Below are 27,229 nucleotides of genomic sequence, written 5' to 3' on the forward strand. Positions count from 1 at the left end.
GAGGGGGGCAGACAAGGGGTGGGAAGTGGGAGGGGTCGGATAGTGGGCAGGGGCCAGGCTGTTTGGGGAGGCACAGCCTTCCCTACCCGGCCCTCCATATAGTTTTGTACCCCGATGTGGCCCTTGGGCCAAAAAGTTTGCCCACCCCTGCCTTAGACCTTAGTCCATCCCATGCTTTGCTGCACACTGCGCTACCCATATTTGCCATCCTTGCCTGTCAACTGCCCTTCTCTCCAAATCTTCCCATGCCATGCTGCGGTAGATCACAAGGGATCCCCAAAATGAGGGCGCCTCACCCTAAAGTGAGGGTGTCACTCCTCTCCTCTCCCTAAAATACGAACTTCCCAAGTGGGCAGCCTCTCATCCCCTACGCCCCCTGACACCAGCCACGGGGGGGGGTGTCTTCCCCCCAAATGGGAGCCTCTCTCCTCCAAGGCGCCCCCCAATAAAGGCGTGTCTCAGCCCCAACCCTTCCTGGCAATGGTGCAGAGACACCCCCCGGCCCCCTGGCCCGTCTCCCCTTCCCCTGTGGGGGTCTCTCACACACCACCCTGCTCCTCCAACAGGGGACTGTTCCCTCGTCCGTCCCCACGAGGGTGGAATCTCTCCCCTCCCTCTCCCCGCCGACGGGGCCGGCCTCTCGCGGCTCGCTCTGCAGCTCAGCCCAAACCAGGCCCCCGCCGGTTGGCATGGAGACCGCGGAGGGAGGAGGGGGCAGGCCAGCAGCAAAGCGGCCGCTGATTGGATGGGGGAAAAGTGCCCAATAGCAGGGAACGATGTTAATGAAGCGTCAAGATGGCGGCTAGGTAAACACGGCCGGTGAGTGGCTCCCGCGCTGGCTGCCGGGGCCTGAGGGGCCGCAGGGAGCCGGCGCGGGGGGGTGGTTCGCGGCGGGAGGGAGCGTCCGTTCATTGCACACGGGCGGCACCTGGCGGAGGAGGGAGTCAGGAGGTGCAGCGCGGTGGCAGCTGGGGTGGGGGCCGCTGGGTGAGGGGCGGCGCGGCGGGAGCGGTCAGAGGGGGCTGGGCTGATCGTTGGGGGGAGGGGCAAGGGGTGTTTGTGCTCTCCGGCAGGGTGGAGGTTTTAAGAAGTGCGGGGAGGAGGGATAATGGGCCGTGGAGGGGGAAGGGACAGGAGAAGGGTGGAGGTGACTTTGTCTTTGGGTGGGCACAGCGGGTTAGGTAGGAGGTTAGGGGAAGGCAGGGCTCGGGTTTCATGCGGGTCCTGGATGTGAGGTTCATGGTTGCATCTCAAAGTACTGGGACACGTGGTAAATGTCAAGAGGTTCTGGTTGAACCTGTATGCTTCTCCCAAAACCCCACCTAGCATGAGCCCTCTTTCGCTTCTGGAGGGGGAACCTGCCTGAAATGAATCCAGAAAAAAGGAGGCCTCTGTCTTCCCTCTTTTCCTACTTACCTCCTCCAAAGTGAGCCTGATTTGGACTGTAAATCAAATCCAAACAACTTTTGAGAGTGGGGCCTGGGTGGTGCTGTCCCAGGTAGCAGTTGCAGGAGGAGATGGAAAGTAGTGAGGCTGAGAATAATAAGCTTATCATACTCTTCATTGAGAGACACTAGGGGAACCATTGGTTTCAGAGTAGCAGCCGTGTTAGTCTGTATTCGCAAAAAGAAAAGGAGTACTTGTGGCACCTTAGAGACTAACCAATTTATTTGAGCATAAGCTTTCGTGAGCTACAGCTCACTTCATCGGATGCATACTGTGGAAACTGCAGAAGACATTATATACACAGAGACCATGAAACAATACCTCCTCCCACCCCACTCTCCTGCTGGGAATCATGTTAACTTGTACCTATAAATATCTATTTAAGTCGGGGTTTGGCTTTGTAAAAAAGTTACTAAGTCATACGATTGTTAGATTCAAAAGAAAACAGCACAATGTTATATTTTCAGTCCGATTCAATGCTGACATAAGCTGTACAAACGTTGCCAAACTGTGTTAAAAAGCAAATACGTCAACCACACCCATAGGTATCTTAGAAGTAGGTAACATCTGCCTAGGATTGCCTGTGCACTTGCTGCCTTTGGGTTTTGATCCCTTGTGGACATTTGTCAGAATTGTCCATTTCTGATCATATAGCAGGTGGCTAAAACAGTGACTTCTTTCTTTCTCCTGTCTGTCATGGTCAAGCACAATTTTTTCCCCCCCTTTACTTTTATTTATTTTTTTTTCAGACTAAGTCTCTCCGTTGGGAGGAAGTCACTTAATTAGTTTTAAGATAAATTTGAAATTGTCTGATGCAGATTTTGCTCTAAGTTATACTAGTGTAAATCTAAAATAACTCTATTATAGTCAAGTTTTACAATTGTGCAGCAAAATAGAATCTGGTCTTGTACCACTCGTGATTTATGTTTTTGTGTTGCATGATTCAGTAAAACACTTAGGACCAAATTTTCGAAAGGGTGTGTGCAAAACCAAACAAGCACTTTTGGAGACACTTGACTTACAGTTCCAGGGTACACACAAATCTGACTGTACACACTTCAAAAGCATCTAGCCCCTAATGTGTGTCTCCCAAGTGTTTTTTTTAAATACTCATTCATGCACTTTCACAACCCTTTGATAATTGTTCTCTAGATTCAGGCAGTATGACTTACTGCATTTAAAAAAAATCTTGAGTTACAATTTTTCTATACTTTATATTAAAAACTGAGTTTTAAAATTATAGGAGAGCAAAAGGACTATTGTGTAAACTGCCCTCTCTACAAGCGTTAAGACGTTCTGCATTAATTCTGATAAGCTTGTCTAAACCACTTAAAACATCTAATGGAAGTAAGATTATTTTTTGCTTTTTCCTCTTGTCAAGAGCATTTAAAATATTTGTAATGCTGTATTTCATTATTTCTAATTCTCTGCATCCACAGAGAAAATAGAATCTGGGTAAATTCATATGAAGTGTGTGTCTTCACAAAGATTTTTTGCTGTTTTGCTCTATTTTTTAGACTGGAAGATGTGGAGTGGGCTGTTGCCTCCTGGTGTGAATGACAGTGATGTTGACTTGAGTTCTGATGATGGAGACCCAGTGGATGGTCCTATATCTTGCTCCGCAGAAGATAAAGTAGATGAGGATGTCAAAGGAGTTCAGGTTTCTGATTTTCAGACAAATAGACCTGAGAGTATCACTGAAAGTAAATCCATTCCTATAGCAGTGGCAGATGGAGAAAACGAATATCAAGAATGCCCTTCTGGAGTTTCTTTAAAAATATGGAATGTGGGTATTATTAGTTTGTCTGCAAATGACCAGTACAAAATTTTAACATACATGTTCAATGTTGTATGGCTAATCTTTATTTAAGTGAAGGGGCATACGATGTGTAGGATAAAATAAAGCAATTTGAATAAAATGTAGTCTGCCATGACCCATTGGAACCAATGTTAACCTAACAAGCTGCTAAGAGGGATTTTTTGTTAATGTAAATTTTACTTTTGCTTTCTTTCAAGACTGGTAAAGCCCAGGGGAGAAAAATAATATAGCACAACCACTCCTTCTTATGAAGTTTTCTGTTCACTTCAGGGCCTGAGCACCTGAACTTCTTTGCAACTGGCTTCTGAATGGTTAAAGATTTGTAATTTAGCATATTATCCAATCAATTGAATATTTAAGATGTAGTCAACAAAAAATGTGTCCTTCAGTTTCCTGTAAACCCTGCCATTCAGTATCAAGTTGGGTTACAAGACCGTATTCATTTTCTTTGATCTGTACATGTTTCATATGGGGAAAGAAAAGATTGGAGAATTCACACTTATGAGTTGACCAGTCTACACTGATATTTCACAGTGGGCCTCTAATTCTGAATAAGGATTGCAAAAAACTAGTCTCTCATCTTTCTCCATAGCCTAGATAGCCAGTTATGTAAGAGGTCTGCTTCCAGTCTTCCTTGAACATTCACCCATCATCTAAATTGACCTCAGAGGACTTTATGAACATGCTCACTGTTGTGCCCTTAATGTGCTTCATGTTAGTTGCGTACCTTATAATGAAGATTGGGATGCAGTTCTGAAGAATCATGGGGACTAAAAGAAGGGGTAGGGGCAGAAAATCAGAGATAATATTATGTGGTATGAAGATCAGAGTCTGTTGTGTGTAACTTTTGCAACTTATTACCAGTAGAATTGAACTTGCACTATATAAGAACCTTCGTATAGTAAGAATTAGAATTTTGGGTAATGTTTTCAGTACACTTTTTGACTTAAAAAAATTCTGAGTTTGCTTTTTCCTTCTCTTGTAGAAATTTCAGGAGCTTCAGAAGAAAAACTGTGAAATGAAAGTCCAAACAAATCAGGGAAACAGGGGGAAAAAGAGAAAACGTTACAGAAAAGGTATTTCATTTAATTATAGAATTAATACCAAATGCATTTGGATTTACTAAAGTGGGTTGGAAAAAACTGTATTTTTTCAAGAAATACAGTGAAAGACTGGGCTGGAGAGCACCATTGATGCCAGCGTTTTGTGCCTGTGAACCAGAGACTTTTGTTGTGTGACTATGTTATGGAAACAGTATAGATTTATATTTGTGGTACTTGCAAGGAAATGCAACTTGTAAACGTTCTTCAATTAATGTTGATTTATCAGGATTACCAGTTAGCTAAAATATATTTTAGTAATCCAATGACTCACTCTTGCTTTAGCTTTCTAAATACAATTCTCTATTACAGATACTGTATAAAGTTCTTATTATGAAAACCCTTACTACTGAGCATAATCCTATCGCTTTAAAAACATTTTAGAAAGTAAGCACTATGGGATCAATCCTGCTAACGGGGTCTGCCTAAATGGGGTTCCATTGACTTATTGGAGCTCTGTGTGGGAGGATCTCTTGGCACCTCAGGCCTTAAAGATTACTCAGTAATACCATATACATTAATCTTGAACTAGTCTCTTTTAATGATTTGTACCAGAAGTTTGTGAATGTCTTTAAAATATAGTTGCTTTCTTTATTTTTTCTTTTCAGAAAAACTGAAAAAGAGCAAAAAAGAAGTGATTGAAAGGTATAAAAAAATGAATATAATTATCTGAAGTGTGTTTGTAAATGGACATTGTCAGAAAGAATGAGTACAAAATTTGACTAACCTTAGGGCCACATACTATCTTTGGATATCTGTAAGCAGTTTCCAAGTCAGTCAGAGTCTCGGGCAGTCAACAGCTGTATTTGACTCCTAAAATTATTTGATGGGGAAATTTCTTGATTTAGCAAATACTGACTTGGGTCGAAATTAAAATAGGAGAGGAGGGACCTAACTTATTATTACTTAACCCATAGCTATGTCGGCTTGCCCTCAATTGCACTACTTGTATGTGTAGTTAACTTTGCATGTAACTGCAGGATTGGGGCCTTACTCGATTCAAGTACAGGTATTGTGAAGTAAACAAAAGGAACTGTTAATTTTGTTGCCATTAGAAAGTTGAGTAGGGGGTAACTTTTTCCAAATGGGAGAACAAAACATTCTTTTTTTTTTTCTTCTGGCATATAAAAGGTTATTACAAACAATGGAGAGTTTAAAAATACATAGCTGATAATGTTAACTGCTATTCATATTTTAATTGAATAGTCAGTTTAATTTATTCTGAGTGTGCTTAGTACAAAGTTGTGTTTGTCTGTTTTTCAGTCAGCAATCTTCAAATGAAGATCAATGGAAGGAACTCACGCAATACTTCGGAATTAATGATAGGTTTGAATCTCTTGTGAGCAACAGGGCTGCCCAAAAGGTGATTGCTATTCATAGTTTCTTAGAAGTATGATGACAATGATATATTATGACAAAACTAAAATCCAGCTATAACTGAAATAAAAATAAGCCAGAAAGTTGGTTGAAGGTGAGTAAATAATCATATACTTCTATTAGAGAGAGAATTCTATGTAATACTTTTAATATGATCTACTAGTTAGATATCACATGCAATTTATAGATATTATATTGAAGAATTGCTACACTTTCTGTTGCTACAATACCCTGGGTATTGCCTTCCATTTCTCTCTCTCTCTCTCTTTTTTTTTTTTCCTTCTCTCTGATATACATAGGGAGAAATACACATCTGATTTGGCTACGGTGAATTTCTTTTAATTTTAAAATACTTCAGCTGATACTTTTAACTGAAAACAGTGGAATTGTCTTGGAGGTATAGGGGTTAGTTATCTAAAAGTGATACTTCATTTGAAGTAGTCTTTTGGATTATTAAGACGTTTATCCTTATTAAAATGTATTAACATGGCCAATAATTCTCTTAGCAATTTCTGGCACTAATTATTATTGATTATCATCAGTAGTCTCATTTTCAAAGCTCATTTATCTTTGTAAATTATGTTCTTTATAGCAGTGGCTCTCAATCTTTCCAGACTGTTGTACCCCTCAGGAGACTGATTTGTCTTGCGTACTCCCAAGTTTCACCTCACTTAAAAACTTTCTTGCCTACAAAATCCGACCTAAAAAGCACTAACGAAGTCAGTACAAACTAAAATTTCATACACTCAATTACTTTATACTTCTCTATATACCATACACTGAAAAAGCACAATACTTATATTCCAGTTGATTTATTTTATAATTCTCATTTTTACCGTATAAAGAAAGTAATTTTTCAGTAATAGCATGCTGTGACACTTTTGTATTTTTATGTAGCCTGTTGTAAAACTAGGCAAATATCTAGATGAGTTGAAGACCTGCATATACCCCTCTACATGTACCCCTGGTTGAGAACCACTGCTTTATGGCATTATTTGGTCAGTGATGTTTCTAGCCAACATTCAAGAAATTTTTATGAAACCACATCACATTTTCTAGGTTACATATCCCAAGCAAAGTAACTTTGACCACTGTTTTCTGAGTCCTAATTCTAGGCAAACATCTGCTCATAATTCTCCCTAACTGAAACCACAGGCTTGCACTGAATTCCTCAGGTTAGACCTGGGTAATGGAGGAGCCTCGGCCAGTAAAATGTGGAATCTCTCCAGCTGAGATGATTAGATGAATTGCTTTTGTTAGTGCTGGCAAACTGTTAATTATATCTATTAATTTCATAAGGCATCAAACAGAATTGACTGCCATCACAACTTTGAATTATAATTTTATTAAATTTTTGTTCTTCTCTGACTTACATCTTCAATGTATGAAAATGAAAAGAAAAATCCTCTTAACAGTATTTCTCAGTAGTAGCAGATGTTATATTTTCATTTACCATTACATCTTTAAAACAAAGTAGGTTAGTTGACCAGCTGTGACATATTGTACTTTAACAATATTTAAATCCAGTCAAAAAATGGAAGTCTCCTTTTTGATTTAAAAAAAAGGGGTTTTTGGTGAAATTTTTGAACAAAATCTGCTTGTGGATATCTGTCACGGATCCACAGATCTGATGCTCTGGAACCGTCCTTGGGAGGACCCCTTTCACTGGGCCAGGTTCTCCCCTCTCCATCCCCTTAGGCCCCCCCACCCAGCCCCGGCCACTCCTCAGTCCTTTTTTCTTGTTCCTTTGGCAAACATGGCTGGCGTTCTGTAGAGGGGTGGGCAGTCCGTGGTTGTTAGTTGCTAGGTACCAAATGTCCTGGCAACTGGAGTGGCCATTGTCATCTTGGACTCCCCATATACCAGCGGCCCTTGCCCTAGACAGCTAGGTGTCAGTCACACCTGTATCTCTGGGTCTCTGCATAGAATAAGCAACCTTCTCCTGCCACCTAGTTAACAATACAGCATATAGGGGAAACTGAGGCACACACACTAGTCATACAAAATATTACGGAAAATTCCCACTCTGGCACAACCTCAGTTCCACTCATATATTCCTTCAGAAATATTACAATTGGAATCTTCAGCAAATACAAACCTACAATTTTTTAAAGAGCACATATGTATTTTTATAAAACTTTCATTAGTCATCCTTAATTTGAAGACATTAACTTTAGACAAGTTAGAATTTGCCTCTGTTATTAGGACACTTTTTTTCTTGTATTCAGAAATTTTAAAAATGTAAAACTTTTTTTTCCCCCTTTCATACCATGATTATTTGAAGACTTGGATTTAGTAGTACAGCAAAGTGGCATGGTGCCAGAATTCAGTTTTGAGATAAAGATAAGATCTAAGAACGGCAAAGATACAGTGATGATTGCCATTCTTCATGTTACCTGACATATACACTTCACATTTTATTTAGGAAAGCTCCAGGGATGGAATAGATAAGCCAAACCATATCTTGAGATGAAACTTTCTTGTGACAGGTCTAAGCTAGTCCATGTAATATTTTTTTTTAACTACAGTATTTACCCTACACATAAGGTGGGCTAATACAATGATTTGTGCTCAGTCAGCCTTTCAGTGACTACTTAATGATACTATCCATTACAACGCTTAGACAAATGTGATTTGTTTTACATGGAAATTACAGATGTGTGAAATAAATATAATTCTGTTAAACAGATGTTTAAAATGTACATGAGGAGTTCTCTCTATAAATCCTATTTCATCATTCATTTTGGCCTGAAGATGTTTGCCGGTTTTTTTTTTTTTCCAGTCTGGTCTTGAAGTCAGCATAGACAAGTCTTTGACTGAAGGGGATGTTGAGAGAGCTGAGGAACTGAGTAATAGATTAGCCACTCGTGAGGTAAGTTGACCTAGTTAAATACTACCTCTTAAAACTCTTAACTTTGTGTATCTAGTCATAAATCATTATAATTTAACCAAATACTGTTAAAGATTGTTCCTGGCATCTTTTCCTTTTGCTGCTGCTTACATAGGCTTCTTTCAGCCACGACCTATTATAGCCACATGTGTAACTTTAGGACTGTTTGGACAATTATATCTGTATTTTCAATGGCTCAAGTAATATCTATCACAAGAAGACCTGAACACATAACCCCCAAAAGAATTGATCTCAGACAAACAAGTTATTGTGGAGCCACATTAGTAACTTCATAGTTATGACTATAAATAACTTTCTGTAATAATCCTAAAATTTGAACCTTCTTCCACATCAGTTTCTTAAGAAATTTCAGATGGAAAGTAGCTTTTTTATTAATACTCTGTACCTCAGACTTTGCCTCTCTTTCCCACCTCAACAAAATTTATCCTCGAGCAAACTGGATGAGAGAGCTCAGAGATATAGTTATGTAATGAAAAGGGGTTTTTTGGTTTTGGAATAATTTTAATTATTCCTGTTTTTAAGAACATATCTCAAAATTAGGTTGGTCCAGAAACTTCACATCTTTTATTACATTATCTGCAGTGGTAGCTAGTGTGTCTGAGTAATTGTGGCAAGTGGGTGGCTATTTGTAGAATTAACTTATGAAACGTTGATCCTTCAAAAGGTTTGTAAAATGCTGACATAACTTTTCAATTCGGGTAGTTAACCTGTTAGATGCCTTTGTGAATTTGGATTTAGAATTAGAAACCACACAAATAAGTGTGTGTATGGCATCAGCAGTGCATCACTGGAGTCCAGCGTAGGCAGCTGGGCTCCAGCTTCCATGAAGGCAGATGGAGGGTGGTGAAAATGTGAAGAAAGAAAATATTGGAGAACAGCTCAGAAGCCAAGGAAGGGAGAACAGTCAAATGTGGCTCTAAATAAAGAGAGGAAATGGTTTGTATGTTTCCTCCTATTTATTATTAGAAGGTTTTCCATTTTCCTGTTAGAACATATCTCCTACCTCCTGTTTATCTTCCTATTCACACACTGGTTGAAAATTTCAGGTCTGTTGGCTAAGTTACTAGAATTCAAAGGGTTTTTGAAAGTTTAAAAATGGAGAAGGAAAACACCACAATCTACTTCAGATTTTCACATAAATGTTTTTAAAATATTTTAAAATTTCCAGCCAAACTTTTTTAAAAATAGAATTAAAGCTGCAATTGCTAATCAGTTAAATTTAACATGGTACAGTATACCATTCTACTTACTCATTAAAAAGCAGAGTTTTGGAGGCTAGGAAATTTGTACTTAAGGTCCCATAAATAACTTAGTTAAATTCTTACTCTGCCTCAGTACCTGTCCTCTACATATTCGCTGGATACTGCCTTACTCAGCCACTGAGAGTACTATGTAAGTAACTACCATACACTATCTACATTTCCACTAGTGACTGGAAAACCGTCACTTCACGTAGTATAATTACAAACCCAAGAATGTTTGCTATTGGCCATATATCTCCCTTTTTGAGGTCACCCACCTGCTCAGAATGAAATATGCCAACATCTCACCTCTCCTTTCAAGTACAGTATAAAAACACTCCTAATATATCTCCTTCCAAGAACAGACCTGTAATTCACCATTTCCTCATCTACTCTAAATTAGAGTACAACAATCAATAAAACATGCTGAGATTTCTGGGCAAATTTTTTGACTTAAAATATAAATTAATATGAAAAGTTACAAGTTTTTGTACCATTTATGATATACTATTATCTGAATTGAATAACTGTTGTAATGGGGCAAGGGCCACTAAAGTTAAAGAAGTCAGTATGTAATCTGAGATGTGCAAATTTGAACGTAGAAATGATGACTGGAAGACGTTTGGAGCTATGTGAGGCCAGAATATGGAGTGACTACTGAGTCAAAACTAAATGGGGCGCAGTGGAAAATTTCCAGTAAATATTGGCTAGCATTAGGATCAGTGTCAGTTGAACCCATTTTTGTTTGTGGTTGTCATGGATATGATAAGTGAGAATATATGAAGGGAGCTATCTTGGAACATGCTGTTCGCTGATGCCTTAGTGACATGTGTGGAAGATTGTGAGGCCCTGCACGACAGTTTTGAACAGTGGTAATGTACTTTTGAGCAGGGTGGATTTAGAGTGAATGTTGGCAAGACCAACTCTATGTTAACTGAAGGAGGAGGATACTTCATAAAGGCAGAGAGCTAAGAAGTATGAAAGAATTTAAATACCTAGGGTCAATGTTGCTGATGATGATGCTCTGCTGAGTGATGCCCAGCATCATACTAAAGCTGCTTCTTGCAAATGGTGAGAGCCGACCCCAGTTCTGTGTGACCAAAACATGCCAATAAAGTTAAAAGATAAATGTGTAAAACTGGAATTGGGCCCATCTTAATGTATGGAATAGAGACTTGGCCAACCACAACAAAGAAAATCAATATGCTCTCCACCACAGAAATGAAGATGTTGAGGTGGTCAAATGGTAGGACATTCCATGATAGGAAATGAAATGATGTTGTAAGGGGCCTAATGCAGGTTGGTGTAATTGAACTCAAGTTGAGAGAGGCTAGGCTATGTTGGTATGGGCATATCAAGCGGCGACTTGAGAGTTATATCAGTAGGATGGCTCTTGCAGTGATTGTGGATGGAAGATGACCAAGGAAGAGACCAAAGATTCATGAGCCAGATATCAGTGGACCTCAGAGAGGACCAATCTGTATAAAAGCCTGGCATACAATGTTGAGTTTTGGAAGAAGGCTATGAAAGTCGCTGACCCCAAATTGGGAAATGACAAGAAAGAAGATGATCATTCTCTGAATTGGGTAGACATGGTATTGTACAACACCTAGCATATTACCGGTGCTATTGTTATATATTATTTGTGGAACCTTAACTCCAGATTCTTGATTTTGAAGTATTAGCAGGTTCGAAAAATAAGAATACGTTTGAAACAATGTTAGTGTTCACAACCTTCATTCCATTTTGGTTAAGGTGGTTAGTCTGAAAAAATAATACATTGTGAGAGAAGGAAAACACAAATGACCATGGCCCTGATTTTCCAATGCGTTTCGTGTGGGCAGTCTCCCAGTAACTTCAGAGGGACTTTACACAGGTACAGGGAATTGCCCATGCAAAACTCATTGCAAGATTGGTTCTTCTTTTGTGACTTAAAAGAAGAATCTGCATAGGTTAAGGTGGGTCTCCATAATTGTGGGAGCCAGGGGAAGGCCTATCTTTTGTTCTGGTGAAATCATTCATGTAAGTAACTGATTGCATAAAAAGCCAAACAAAAGGTGCAGTTATGGGAGCAGCTGAGTCAGAACATTGTCTCATAGACCAGGTACAGACTAATAAAACAAAATTGCTTTCACATTTTTAAATATTGATGCAAACATTCATGTGATCTTCTCCCATTCCATTCTGAACTTAAAAAAAAAAAATTCTTGTTTTTGTGAAATGCTACTTTTTTTTTGTAGAAAGTGAATTAATTCTAAAAAACTACCCAATTTTTTCAGTCTACACAAGTTAAGCTGTTAATGTTACTTTTCTTTTCACCTTCAAAAGTTGTAAGCATCAGGAAATGGTTTGAGCCAAACACGGAGAAAGATATTGACTGTGTACGGGATGGCACCCATGAAGGTGGGCAAAAAAACAAGTTGAGTTGCTGTTTCTTATATACAGACTGCATTATTTTACATTTTATTTCTCTGAATTATTATTCCTGAGCAGAGTTGTATGAGGATATCAAAAATAAGCTGATTCTATTTGGGGTACAGCCCCCTTGCAGCCCTGTGGAATGTGTATTCAGTGGGTGGGTGTTCTTTTGGAAATCAGGTGTACAGATTTTTAATCACCACCATTTTCTTTCTCAAGAAGCAGTGACTGGAACCTGCTGATAAAGCCTTTGCTTTGAGGCACAGATCCCAGAGTTCTTAAAGCTGTTTCCTGCTTTAATAAGTGAAACTAATTTTTGATGTATAACATTTATAAGCCTGTGAAACTGATAGGGTAGCATCAGTTTTTAGAAAAATGAAGCCAAAAATAAAGAGATGTCTGGGAATAGGCAATGAAAACATGCCATAAAAAAGCTAGGGAATGCCAAAATCATGCTGTCGATGTGCTATCATTATGACACAGTGAGGGATGATTTTTGTGAAACCTGATTCCCTCAGAATCCGAGTGATGACTTACAGAATGTGCATAATCTGGAGACTGGCTGGGTAGATCACTGAAATTCACATCCCTGAAACCCAAAGGTGTTTTTTTTTTTTTTTTTTGCCATGTAACACTTGTTTCAGGGTATTTGGGGGCACGCATTGTCATGTTGTAGTATAAGGAGTAAGTTTGGAAGCTGTATTTTGTCTATATTTCTTTGATGAAAATACACCTGTCAAGGGATGGATTGCTGTTTCAAGAGAGATTTTTCATAGCACTGTGCACACAATTTTCTTTGTGCTCTTAAGCCTGGTTACTGGATTGTTGTGGGCTAGCAATTGAATGAATGTGGAACAAATACAATCTGATTGCTTTCATCATGGGGCAAAAATTCTCCAGGGTGTCTCTGTTACTGTAAGTCAAAACAGATTCAGATCTTTTCCAAGCATGGACCTTATACATTCTAATTTTCAGTGCTAAAATGTAGACTTGTTTAAAATATCAAAAATTATTTTATTTTAGTAAGCTTTTTGTAGTTCTACAGTGTGCATGACAAGATTTTTCTACATCAAAATTAGCATGTGTATTGTGGCAATTGTAGAGTGAATCATGCTAAGGTAAGGTGTTCTGAGCTTGGAAATTGGAACGCTAGTGCATGTGCTAGGAAAATAAGCAAGAGAAAGTAAAAATGGTATGTCTAACTCTTATTGATTAAAAATAATATAAACTATTTTTTTAAAGTGTGTGGGGAAGAAGTATGGAAGTGAACACATTAACTCCAATTCTGCAGTTGGTGTGCACAGAAACACATGCATCTCCTCACAGACAGACCCACTGATGTTCACTCACAAGTGACTATGCATGGATCTGATTGTAAGATTGTGGACTACATGTATAACCTCCCTTGATGCAGCTAGATGAAATTCATTATTAACAGAAATGTAGTATATATGTGGCTGGTGAAATTCACCCAATCCCAGCACAAAGATTTCTACAAAGAAACTGTAGAATCTCTGTATGGTTTGGAGTAATGAACACACTAACTTTATGGTCATTTTGCCACTTTATAGGCTGGAATAGTGATGGCAGTTCCTTTGCACATACTTTGAGAGTTTGGGGGCTAGTGGATATCTGTAAGTGTAGAATCCATGGGCCCTGCATTCAGCAAGTCCTCTTTCTGATTATTTTGATCACCATGGCGCTCTAGTGGTTCAGTGCTTCTTGGGCAGGTACTCCACTACTGAATTAATTTCATTCTGAGAGAGTATACGTCATAGAATATACTACTGCAGAGGCTCAACCTCATCTGTGTGGGTTATATACTTCTAAATCTAAAAAAGCACACAAAGTTTATCTAGGGTTTTTAAACACTCTGTATAGTACTGGAAAACATTTCAAAGCATGCATCTTCCAAGAAATTTACTTTAATTACTATGTTAAGAATGGATTGTTTTAATTTTCTTACAATTTGCACAGTATAAATATTCACAGTTAAAGTGTATTTTATTGCAATCCAAGTGCTATCTTTATCATATCCTAATCTAAGACCCTAAGCATTAGCAAAGTGCTCCATGTTTTAAAGCTCTGCTGCTTGAATGTAGAAATGAGTACCTAAGGCCATGGTTGCAACATCATGTATTTAATGATAACTTGTTTAACCTGAGAGTTATCAAGAAAAGTATTGAATATTTATATAGGAGTTATCCAAGGAGCCTTGAATCTTTTTTAGAATGGATATTGTTGAAAGAATGAAGTTAGCATGGTCAGCTTTGCAGTGTTTGTAGTGAGATGCCCTGGATTTCGTAAACCGTGTTGTCTGGTGGTGGTATATCCAATATGCTAACCATGCTTGCTTTGGTAGCAAGCTTTGAACACGTACCTAATATGACTGAGAATCCTTCTAATCAATAGACATTTTTTTAATGAAGTAGACTTCATTGTAACATAGGCTATTACCTTAAATTGCAGTGTGAATGGTTCACTTACTGTACTTGTTGGACTTTTTAGGCACTCCTTTAAATAAGTTAATATTGAGAACTTAGAACACTATATTGACTCTGCATAACAGTAAATGTACATTCTATGTAAGAGTTATGACTCAAATTACTTAGTAATATCACATCAGTGTAAACTACATAATCTGTTAAAGATGTTCACATTTCCTTTACATGCTTACATATGTTGAGATGTGAATATAAATGTAAGGCTGTGGCTATTTAATTCTTTGTAAACTTGTTCTAAAATTGATTTTGCGTGACCTGAAAAGAGATCTTTTCAATACTTCACCCTGAAAATACTTTACATTGTTCTTCGAGTGAACCGTATTTTTCTTTAATGCTGTCATGCTCGAATGTTTTGTTCTGTCTCTGGAAACAGAATGCAGATTTCTGTATGGCTCTAATAGTCCTGAGAATTATTCTGGCTAAAATTCAAACTTTTCATTTCACTTGTGATTATTGTGTAGCTATTATTGCTGCATAGGTGCCACATTGTCTAAGAGTGCGTTAGCCTGAGGGCAGTAACTTGAACACAATAAAATTATCTTGACCACATTAGATTTACCTGTCAAAAGAAACCTTAAAAATATTATGTAATTTAGAGTACTACATTACTGAAGCAGTTGTCAGTCTTTAAATAACCTGTTTTGACAGCACTATTCCTATGTGTTTAGCTTAGAGGTTTCTGGCATTTTGGTGAGAATTTTCAAAAGCTCTAATTTACAAGTAAACTCTGCATTATTGTAATAAAGCTTAAATGAAATATATGCTTTATAATCAAATTAATTAACCAGTCATTGGGATACCATTCTCATCTCCCAACAGAGCTACTCTGTTGAGCTTTCTATCGACTCTGATGCTGTTACATCATTTTTTGACCACTTGCTAATAATTGTTGATGAAATTGTCCTCATTTGGAAGCAAATTCTAGCTTGATAATTTAGATTGGGGACCATATGAGCTAGGTTCCTAAAACTATCTCTGTATTTTAAAATTTGACCCTATTTTTAAAGAAATAGTATATAGCTTGTGGTTGCCAAGTCATACAAACGTCCCCTCTGTTAGATATACACAGGGTAAATTAATTGCATGGGGAAATGGCTACTCTACTACCACTACTATGAATGGAGTTGTATTTCTAAATTTATCTACCCTATTCAAAATTTACTATAATATGTGTAGATACCCAAAGTGGTTGCAACAAATTTAAAGACTATAATTGCACAGCAGTTAACTTAGGCTTCATTTATATTAAAAGACTGGAAAAAGGAAGAGTAGATTTTATTTTGTCTTGGTGATAGTTTCCCCCCCCCTCCCCGAACGTTTAGTGGAGGTGCTTCCAAATATCTTTCTTCATTAAGATTGTTTTCCTTTAACCTTTGCTATATGACAGGGTTATCACCTAGAATTACATTCTTATGCTCCTCTAATTATGTATATCTTTTCTTTAACAAACCTTAAAAAAAGATTTCAGATGTTACAAGTCTAATTAAAGAGACAGACAAAGCCGAGTTTATAGTGTAGATTTTTTCTGCAGTTCAATTAATCAGCATGTTTTCTCTTTTAATTAAAACCATTTTAGTAAATTAAAGCCCACAGCAAAACACATATATAATTTGTTTGTAATTAGCTCTTAATTGGTGGTAGTTGAAGCTTAGCACCCTTGGTTTCTTTCTTCATGATTGCCATTTTATTAGCAGCCAGTCATTAATTAATCTTTTTTTTCTAATTAGCTTATAAAACTGTTGATGGCACATTATTGTAAATGTGATTTTAAGTTCAAAGCTTGTTAATAAGCTTTCTTACTTAGAAGAACAGAGATAAAGAAATTGCTGAAAACAGTACTACAGTTTTTTTTTCTAACTGCCTTTCTTATAAGGGGACTGTGTAAAGCATCTAACAGCTTATAGTTAATTTTTAATGCTGTTTTCTCATGAATGGAAGAAGTTACTTGCATATAAATGTTTAAATCTAGAAGAGAGCTTAAATATTAGAACATTTTTCTGTCCTTGCTACATTAGTGTCATCGAAATATAATTTGAAGTATTAATATCCAGCATAAAAAAACAACAAAGATATTACAAACTATTTTACAGTGAAAGTTGAGCACATCCTTGAAAGGAGACAATTTTCACTGCAAAATCCACTCAATATTCTTGTTTGCTTTATATATTTTATATACGTCAGCAATGGATAACATTCCATAACATAAAAGGAGAAAATCATTGCTAAAGGCAAAGCCTGAATTAACTAGATTCATATTTGATGAGAAACTGTAATACTGTATTAAAAGGCTGTTTGGCTTCTCTGGTATGACCATAGGATGCTTCAGGACCTGTTTGAATAAAGATGTTTTGTAAAAGCCTCTGTGGGTTTAGCATTTTGTAGATCACACCTAAATATGACATTTCTGGAGCAGTTCTTGAATCTGCTATCTCATTACTCGTATCATAGAGAGTTTGTATTTTAAACATGACTTCTCATTTAATGAAAGGTCTCTGCTGAATAATATTCCAAATTAAATATCTCAAGATTTTCTGGAAAGTTTTCTGTAAATTACAGTAAATGTCTGTTGCAACTCAATAAAAATGTTTTCTGTCTTGCCGCCTGAACTTTACATATGATTTCAACTTCAGCCATTTCTTTGCTTGTTTTAAAAGTGTTTTATGATGCTGTGCAAGAAACACTAGAAAGGGATAGCTGACAAGGAAAAAAATTAAAAATTGAGTAAAAAGTAAATGAATAATGTCATATTACTAAAAAGATGAGAGGCTAATTTGTGCCGACTTTTTGCTAATTTTGTTCAAGCCTCAAAATGAGGAGCTGTCACCCGTTCTGTGTAGCACTGATGACAGTGCCAATGATCCATGAAATAAGCTGCCGCTGGCTTTGTTCTGATAAGAATGAACAAATCTGCACAATGTACGGCTCCCAGAATCTCATTTTCATACTTGCATGCAGGCTAAAAGAAATAAGCTGTTTGCAGGCTTGATTAATCAGACATTTGAGGGTTTTTTGTCTCTTTGATCTCTTTCGTCTCCTAGGTAACTTGCTTGACATTAATGTTGAGCTTGAGTAAAGACAATCAGGAATTGTAGACCAAACTGATATAAAAATTAAAGACCTTAACACTTTAAGTACTCCAGTAATGGTTCCGCTTTACTTCAGAAAACATCTGTTTTCATTTAATTAAAGAACAAAAGAGAATGGCATCAATATTTTTCATAGAAACCTGTTATTCCATACAAAGTTAAAGTATGATAATTGGTATTTTTAAATAAGTGCCTTGAAACTATTCAAAAAGAGGGAAAGCTGTAGCTCATGAAAGCTTATGCTCAAATAAATTTGTTAGTCTCTAAGGTGCCACAAGTTCTCCTGTTCTTTTTGCGAATACAGACTTACACGGCTGCTACTCTGAAACCTTTAGAAATTTGTTACAAGGTAACAATTTCAGATGAGTAAAATGTTATGAAAAATGATAGATAAGAAGTTTGCATGTATGCTACATTAAGCTGACAGAGTAAGATATCTGAAATGATTAACGGTGAACTTTAATATGGAAAGATTTTGCCTCATGGAAACTGAGTTGATTAAAAAGTTTGTCTCAAAAAAATCTATACTGTGTTACAAGGATGAGCCATTATAGCTGCTTTACTACCCAACATGATTTACACACTTTAAACCTGTAAAATTGAAAGGAATTTAAAAAAAATGTCGCAGTGCGTTTGCTTGAGGTTATGCAGACGCTTTTACAAATCTTCCAAGTGGCTGTAAAGATGAATGCCTCAAGGGTCTAGCCAGGGCCCTGCTTTTCCAACCAGCTAAAGCCCTTATCTTAAATCCAAGCAAAGTACCATTAATCTTTTTGAAAGACCTTTTATGGCTTTTAATATATCCCAAATTAGAACATTTTACACCCTTGGTTCCTGAAATATGGTGATAAAAAGCCTTTAGAGCTTAATTTTCCTTACTGCGTGCTCTGACCAATTTGCAGTTCTTTGTGATAATGTTTAGACACCTTAATTAAAATGCAGCAAAATATTGGATGTTCTATATGGAAAATGCTGATACTTTGGCTACACAAGAAATTGTTGTATATATTTTTATTCATGTTTTCTTACTTCTTACAACACTGTATTTTGTTGAGTTATCTGATGACCCGAAATGTGCTCTCCCCCCCCCCCCCCCCGCCCCTTTAAATGTAAAATCCATTGACCAAGCTTTTAAGGATTTCTTCTGGAAGGGGAAGTGAAGATGTATGTCTGGGTGTGGATGGGTGCAGAAGATGCTTAGTTGGAATAGAATGTTTGTGTATGTTTAAACACAACATATTTGTTTTTTTGCAGACTAGGTTTTATGTAGCCCTAAAGTGATAGCATTAATACTGCAGAACATTTATTTCCCCTTCTTTCCACATATACTACAGAGGATCTTATTATCCCATTTTATTTCCATACTTTCAAAGATGGAAGTATTCATTCCGCCTTCACAGAAACAGACTAAAATATTTTTCGGTACATTTATAGATATCAGTTATGTAAGATTGTGTGTATATTGATGTTAAATAGGCCTGCGAGAATATATTTCAAATATATACTTAAGGAATAACTATTAGTTAATCCATTGTACCAGGATGTAAAATTCCATCAAAAAATGACATATGAATGCTGTGAATTCATTGTCCACTTAGTCCTCTGATTGCTCTATTGATTAAGTTAATAAAATTATTGTGCTTTGTCACATAAATACTCATTTAGTGCATTAAAATCTACTGTATTCCTTTAAGTTTTACTGTAACTTCAGGAATTTGTAATTCGTTAAATCTGGATTATTTCTAAATGTTGCTGGGATTTTAAGGAATTTAATTTTTATAGCAAAAAATATAATGCTTGTAAATACACTTAAATATTAAAAGGCTGCATGTCAGTAACAGAATGTTATACTTTAGTTCAGGAGCGGGCAAACTTTTTGGCCTGAGGGCCACATTGGGTTTCTGAAATTGTATGGAGGGCCAGTTAGGGGAGGCTGTGCCTCCCCAAACAGCCAGGAATGACCGGGCCCCCACTCCCATCCAACCCCCCAGGGACCCCTGCTCCATCCGCCACCCCCTGCTCTCAGTCCCCGGACCCCCCGCCCCTAACTGCCCCCCGCCGCCCCCATCCAACCCCCCCCCCTTCCTGACTGCCCCCCCGGGACCCCTGCCCCATCCAACCACCCTTTCTCCCTGACCGCCCCTGGACCCCTTGCCCCTAACTGCCCCCAATTCCCCCCCCACACTCCATTCAGCCCCCTCCGGGACCCCTGCCCCATCCACCCCCCCTACTCCCTGTCCCCTGACCGCTTCCCGCTGCCCCATCCAACCCCTCCTCTCCTTCCTGACTGCCACCCTCCCAGGACCCCTGCCCCTATTCAACCCCCGTTCCACGCGTGTTCTGAACTCCCTGACCCCTATCCACGACCCTGATCACCCCCTGAACTCCCCTGCCCTCTATCCAAAACACACACACCCCGCTTCCTGCTCCCTTACTGCGCTGCCTGGAGCACCGGTGGCTGGCAGCGCGGCTGCACCAGGCACAGGCAGCTGTGCCACGCAGCACAGAGCACTGGGTCAGGCCGGGCTCTGCAGCCCCGCCGCCCAGAGCGTTGTGCCACGTGGCGGCATGGCTGTGGGGTGGGGGGGAAGGGGAAGGGGGACAGCGGACAGCCTCCTGGGCCAGGAGCTCAGGCAGGACGGTCTGCTTATTTAGTTTTCATGTGATATGCTTTGTGACTAACTTCAGTTTTTATAGTTTAGATGTCAGTCTATTGAATTACTGGATTATGTTAATTTTTGTTAATAATCAAAACATCATTATTTGGCTAATGATGTAAAACTTAGAAATATTGGCTGATCAAATGATTGATTTGGTGCATCAGGAGGACTCCTTAAGGACATATTTGTGACCCATAAAAGGTACAAAAGATAGATTAGAGAAATGTTTAGCTTTAGCCTTTTTAAGGAATTAATGTAATAATCAATGCTCACGTTTTAGCTATTTATTATTTGTAGAATCATAGAATATTAGGGTTGGAAGGGACCTCAGGAGGTCATCTAGTCCAACCCCCTGCTCAAAGCAGGACCGATCCCCAACTAAATCATCCCAGCCAGGGCTTTGTCAAGCCTGACCTTGAAAACCATAATAGAAATGCCTAGGGCTTCAATCAATTATCAAGAACCCCATTGTACAAACAAATAACCAGGCTGTCCCTGCCTCAAAGAGCTCACCATTTAGGTTAAGGAGAAGACACAACAGGTGGGTGATTGGAACAGAGAAACGGGGTGGGTGCGAGAGTGGGAAACAAGATAAAAATAAAAGAAACATGTCTTGAGTAATAGGCAATAGATTCAACTCACCAGCTGCTTAGCTGTTAGTGTTTTGTATGAAGTCTTTATAACATACAGATACCAGTATTTCACTGGTGAAACAAGATCAGTATGCCACAGTCAGCCTTCCTTTTCAGATTACATTAAAAATGCTGCACTCTGGGGGTTTGATCCATGGCCTTAAGAAGTACAGTTTTCACAGAAGTAAATTGCAGCCCTACCTGCATAGGGACAAATTTTGAAACCTCAAATTATCATGAAATGCAGTTGTCATTCTTTGACCAGCTCAAGTTGTAAAATAAAGCAGCTCCTTTCTTTCTCTTTCACCTGATCTCTATATGTGTTGCCATGACGAATGCAATTTCCAGTCATGTTTTCAGTAGTCTGAGACCCTTGTTCTGTTACCTCGGCCTTGCACCTTGGTATTTTTTTGGATTCTTTTGTTTGCAGTCTGGGTTGCGTAAGGCAGTCTTCAACTGGAAAGATGCTCATTGACTTCAGGCTTTGAATAACGCCTTGAGTGAGTTATTGCTGCAAGAAGCAGCAACTTGTTCTAACGTGTTCTACCAGCCTTGGCCAAATGAGTTTTCTGGTTGTCAGGAAGAATAGGAGTAATTTTGAGAAGAAATTCTTTCAAGACATTATATTTTTGCTGGCAGTATTTAACATCATGCACAGATATCACAAAATTCAATTAAAATGAGCAGAAAGTTAGTAATGTTCAGTAATGGAAATCTTTGAAATTGGCAATTTCAAAATTGTTGTGTGGCATTGTTCCATCTGGTCTTTTCTCTGACATATACCATGGTATCAGTTCAGTTCCCCTTGGGTGAAAAAGTTTGTAAATACATAAATAAAATGGCATCCAATTTACATCCTGTCAAAAGCTTATTTGAATAACATGCATGTTTATTACCTAAACAATGATAATCTAGAGTCTGATAATATGAAGATCATTTTAACCTATTGCAAATGATCTCTAAATACATTATTTCAGTCAACTTCTCAGTAGAATATGGCAACCATTTAACAGTGTGTAGTAGCTCTAGATAGTTTAGGATGGAAGTGAAGAACACTTCAACAATTGGATCTGTAGGCAGATACAATACAATTTTCTAAATTAATATTTTGGCCAGGACGCTGGTAATATCCTCACTACCTCCCTTCCTGCAAAAAGTGCTATGGAAGTTTTTAATCTCCACACATGGTCAAGAGTTAGAGCCAAGCTGGAGCACTGGTTCAGTAATGTTCTAAAAAGGGGATTACTGAGACATATCACTACTACTTCCTGCAGCATGCTGGGTTTTCCCTGGAGGTCTTCTACTTGATATTGGTAAGGCCTGACACTACTTACCTGAGAAGATCAGCTTGAGGGGTTATGGGAATACATTGTTTGGTTCTGATAAATCTATTGAAGATCAAATTACACACTCTAACTGTTTCTGAAGTTGATTTCTATAATACTATGCGTTCTGAAAATCGTGATCTGCACACCACAATATGTTCACGGAAAGAAATTTTCTTTTGTCTTTACTGACTCAGAGTATGTCACGAAAGCAACTAACAAGATGAAAGTAGAGTTGGTCAGAACATTTTCAAACAGCACTTTTTGATGAAAAAAATGTTTTATCAAGTTAAACAGTGAGGCTTCTGAGGTTCACAGTAGGCAAGAGAGGGAGACACATGAACCAAATACCTGATTTTCTTGATCCAAAAGCCGATGATTCAACACAGTTCCATTTTGCAAAATGTTCAAAAGATTTTGTTCCAGTGAGTAAAAAAAACAACACATTTTGAAACCTCAGATTATCATGAAATGCAGTTGTCATTCTGTGACCAGCTCAAGTTGTAAAATAAAGCAGCTCCTTTCTTTCTCTTTCACCTGCACCATCCTAAACACCACTTGAGCCAAATTCATCCCTAGGATTAGTGGAAATAATTCCCATTGAGTCACTGGAAATTGGACACATTTATAGTAGGATACCAAACTTGTGCATATTACAGTGTTGTCAGTTATTCTCTCCTGATCAACTTATATATCTAACATGTTTCTGGTACTTCCATCACTACTGAATTTGGCCCTTAGTTTGAAATATACACTGAATACTGAAACACTCAAAGCAATGGCTAACATGCCAAGTTTTTATTACTTTAAAAAAACTGTATAGGTTGGTTGGCTACAAACTTTACACATGTAAAACTTTCTTGTCATCTTAGTTCATGTGATTATATAAATAATTTTCATTCTTTAACATGATGTATTAGACAAAAAACTAGACCAAAGAGGGTAGCTGATGCTCTACTAATGCCCAACACATAAGATCTTTCCTCTTGCACTTGTCTCATGTTATTGAGATTAGCCAATTAAAATCTAGCCTGCACCAGTTCTAAAGTGCTTTAAATTCCATATGTGAAAGGTACTGTATGTGAGGAAATGTTAATTTTTTGAATGTACAGGTATACCATCCGTTGGATGGGTGGGATTACTCAGAGCCTTGAGGACTTCTACTGTTCTTGCCCATCATTCTTAACACTGCCATCTTTCTGGCTGATGAGGTGTGGAGGTGGGAACAGATCAGAATCATTGCTCCTTCAGTTCTAGCTGTTATTTTGGACCAAAGCACACAGGGTAAAATGGATCATCTGTCTCTCCCATAGAAAACCTGGTCCTGTTCAGTCCTATCCGTACATCGGTCCATCTGATTTTTCAAAAGATATCGTAACTCATGTTAGCCCATAGGAAAGAGTATCAAACTAAATAACTCATTGATAGGCCTCATGTTTGATGTAAACCATTTGCTTCTGTTGACTTTTCTTTCTGTTCCTTCTCACCTCTTCTTAGTTCGGCGTGAAAATTGCTAAAGCTGTTGCTTGTCGCAACTTTGTAAAAGCCAAGCAAGATACGGAGGCTTCCCAAGAAGCTCGAAAGAAAAAGAAGCTTGCCTGGGGGTGCGTCATTTGAGTACAATATTCAGTATTTGTGGTTTTGTTGGCTTTAAATGGATTCAATAGAATCTCAGTTAAATGTTTCCTTACTTCAAATAGACTTGTGCTGATCCTTGTTTGTTTAGTTTGACCTGATTTTTTTTTCCTGAATAGTGAATGAGACTAAATATATAGTTGGTACCACAACTGATAACTTATTCTAATGTTTATATTGCCTTTTTGTAATTAGTAGGTTACTAAAAACCAAATTCTGATTTTTTTTTCACTGAAGTTAAATGTTTTCTCTTGAAAACTCCCAAATATCACTGTAGTGGAACCTAACATGTTTTTGTGCTTCATTTCAGATTTGAAGCAAAGAAAAGATGGGAAACAAAAAGCAACATGGGATACATGTAGTTCTGTCTTGATCTCATCTGAAAGTAAAGCTGTTTAAAATATAATTATTGTGGGTTTAATACAGTTATGTGCTGCCTCTTTTATGCTTGCATAACTAAATCTTGAACAACTAAGCAAGGTTAATAGTAGTTTAAAAAAACTAAGCAAAAACTGTTTGTTTACTTATTTCCCGTAATGCTCTTAGATTTCTATATCTTGTTTCAAATTCCTGTTAAAATTGTAGTGAGAATAGAGATGTGATTATTTTTAATGCACACAGAAACTTAACATTCCACTCATTCTCCAGATGGACAAAATTCTGTATAACACATCTCAGTTCTGAAGAATTGTGGAGCCTGGTCAAGATTCCCATAAATCTGGACCCAAATTTTCAGTGCAGTAAGGTTCTGTTAGGTGGCCACGGCTTTTATAACGATAAAATATTCATGTCAGTGATACATGGGTGTGGGTAAAGGGACAGGTTCTTCGTTTAAAAAAAATCAGTATCTTATCAATTATACATCTGATCTACTAAGTAGTACAGATCTTATCACAGTATTGTTTTGAGGCTGCTCTTTGAATCATTTGGACACAAGAGATCAGTTGGTTGAGTTGAAGGTATATCATGAAATGCCTGAAGAATACCAGAATATTGACTTTTGTGACGTTACCCAATGCTCCTTTTATTTAGTAGTATTAAGTATGAAAATAATTTTAAATTAAGCTATTCTCTATACTACTAAAAGAATCTTATCTTTGTATTATTTATTTATGTGGTTAGATGAATCGCAACAGAAAATTTTAGTCTGAGAGTCCATGAAGCGCAATGCTTAGATTCATTGGGTGGATCTAGTATGCCCCATGTCCTGGAACCAGCATCTTGAAGACCCTTCCAGTTTATCCTTCCCCACTTACTTCACATGTGTTCAAGTTTTAAAATCCCTATCTTGTCAATGGGACAAAATGTAGAAATATGAATTTTGAAAATATCTAAAATCTGTTATGTTGTGGAGTTGATCAGCTTACACTTGAATATCAAATGCAAACTGTATTCGGTGCCAGATGTTTTATAAAAGAATTATGCTTTGAATGCTTATGTTGTAAGTAACAAGAATTGTTAATAATGTTTTTCTAAAATCATTCACAGTGAAAAGTAAGGACACATTCAAGACTAGCAATAACTTTTTTCCCTGAAGTTTTTGCCTATATGTTTAGTCACCAAAATGCCTGAAATGAATTGGGAATGTAAACGTCAGTTGTTGTTAAACAAGATTAATATGTTTCAGGCCAAAGGTTTGGTATTAACATAATGGTGATTTACTATTTAAGCACTTCAGGCTAAAACAACTTGCCAAAGAGTAGTACTTTGAAGGTTTACGGCACCAATTGTAAGACCTAAGGAATAGGGCGTTTGTTGGTAACCCTCGGGATGTGGGATATATCTTTTTTTTTTTTTCTTTTTTTCCCCTAGCAGAACATTGTACTTTTCATAAAGATGAGAGTTTGCAATATTGTAATCATAGAGTTAGCTGTAATTAGTTATGATGACAGAGTTAAAGACAACTGCCAAGACTGTAAACCAGTGGGTAAACAGGATTCTGAAACAGAACATCATAAAATTCAAACTGTATTTTAAATACCTGTAGCTTTTTTTGGAAGAGCCATTGGCGTGGGGAAAGGAAGCAAGTGGTATGTAGTCCTCATATTATTTATTTTATATATGCATTAAATTTACAAACACATAATGTATAGTTTGTGTATGTATCTGTATTTTTCGCACATGGAATAACATTATATTTAAGACACTATGGCTTATGAAAATGGGAAAATGCCTTAGTGGTTCCTTGGCAAACCTAGAAAAATACTATATGAAGAATTTCAAATGTACCAGAATTCTATAAAAATTCCTATCTGAAAATTCAAGTGAAATTATTTTTACTGTGTATAGCTTGTGTCATAAATATAATGGGAAGGCTAACCACCTTTAAATCCCTCCTGGCCAGAGGGAAAACCCTTTCTCCTGTAAAGGGTTAAGAAGCTAAAGATAACCTCGCTGGCACCTGACCAAAATGACCAATGAGGAGACAAGATACTTTCAAAGCTGGAGCGGGGGAAAGCAATCTAGTTAGATATGCATTAGATTCTGTTTTGTTTAAATGGCTGATAAAATAAGTTGTGCTGAATGGAATGTATATTCCTGTTTTTGTGTCTTTTTGTAACTTAAGGTTTTGCCTAGAGGGATTCTCTATGTTTTGAATCTGATTACCCTGTAAGGTATTTACCATCCTGATTTTACAGAGGTGATTCTTTTACTTTTTCTTCTATTAAAATTCTTCCTTTAAGAACCTGATTGCTTTTTCCTTGTTCTTAAGATCCAAGGGTTTGGGTCTGTGTTTACCTATGCAAATTGGTGAGGATTTTTATCAAGCCTTCCCCAGGAAAGGGGGTGTAGGGCTTGGGGGGATTTTGTGGGGAAAGACGTTTCGGGCTCTTTCCCGGTTATATTTTGTTAGATGCTTGGTGGTGGCAGCAATAAAGTCCAGGGACAAAAGGTAAAATAGTTTGTACCTTGGGTAAGTTTTAACCTAAGCTGGTAAAAATAAGCTTAGGGGTTTTTTCATGCAGGTCCCCACGTCTGTACCCTAGAGTTCAGAGGGGAAGGAACCTTGACAGCTTGTTTATTTTTTTAAACAGATGGTAAATAAATGTTAGGAAAAAGATGGCCTTTTTATGT

The 27,229-nt window shown here is 37.8% G+C and overlaps 1 protein-coding gene across 3 annotated transcripts; it reads left to right on the forward strand.

The window, feature by feature from the left end:
• The first annotated feature begins 748 nt into the window (after positions 1 to 748).
• On the forward strand, positions 749 to 27,229 carry FAM204A (family with sequence similarity 204 member A). Of its 3 annotated transcripts, none has more exons than XM_074959261.1 (8): positions 749 to 819; positions 2,964 to 3,232; positions 4,251 to 4,341; positions 4,974 to 5,010; positions 5,629 to 5,728; positions 8,525 to 8,614; positions 24,017 to 24,123; positions 24,465 to 27,228. In XM_074959261.1, exons 2-8 carry the CDS (start codon positions 2,972 to 2,974, stop codon positions 24,514 to 24,516), a joined length of 738 nt encoding a protein of 245 aa, XP_074815362.1. In that variant the 5' UTR covers positions 749 to 819; positions 2,964 to 2,971; the 3' UTR covers positions 24,517 to 27,228. The 3 variants fall into 3 exon arrangements, with proteins under 3 accessions (XP_074815362.1, XP_074815364.1, XP_074815363.1); XM_074959263.1 differs by having other exon boundaries at positions 769 to 806; positions 24,465 to 27,229; XM_074959262.1 differs by having other exon boundaries at positions 818 to 951.

The sequence above is a fragment of the Natator depressus genome, chromosome 7 (assembly GCF_965152275.1).
Source record: "Natator depressus isolate rNatDep1 chromosome 7, rNatDep2.hap1, whole genome shotgun sequence".
NCBI classification, from domain to species: Eukaryota; Metazoa; Chordata; order Testudines; family Cheloniidae; genus Natator; species Natator depressus.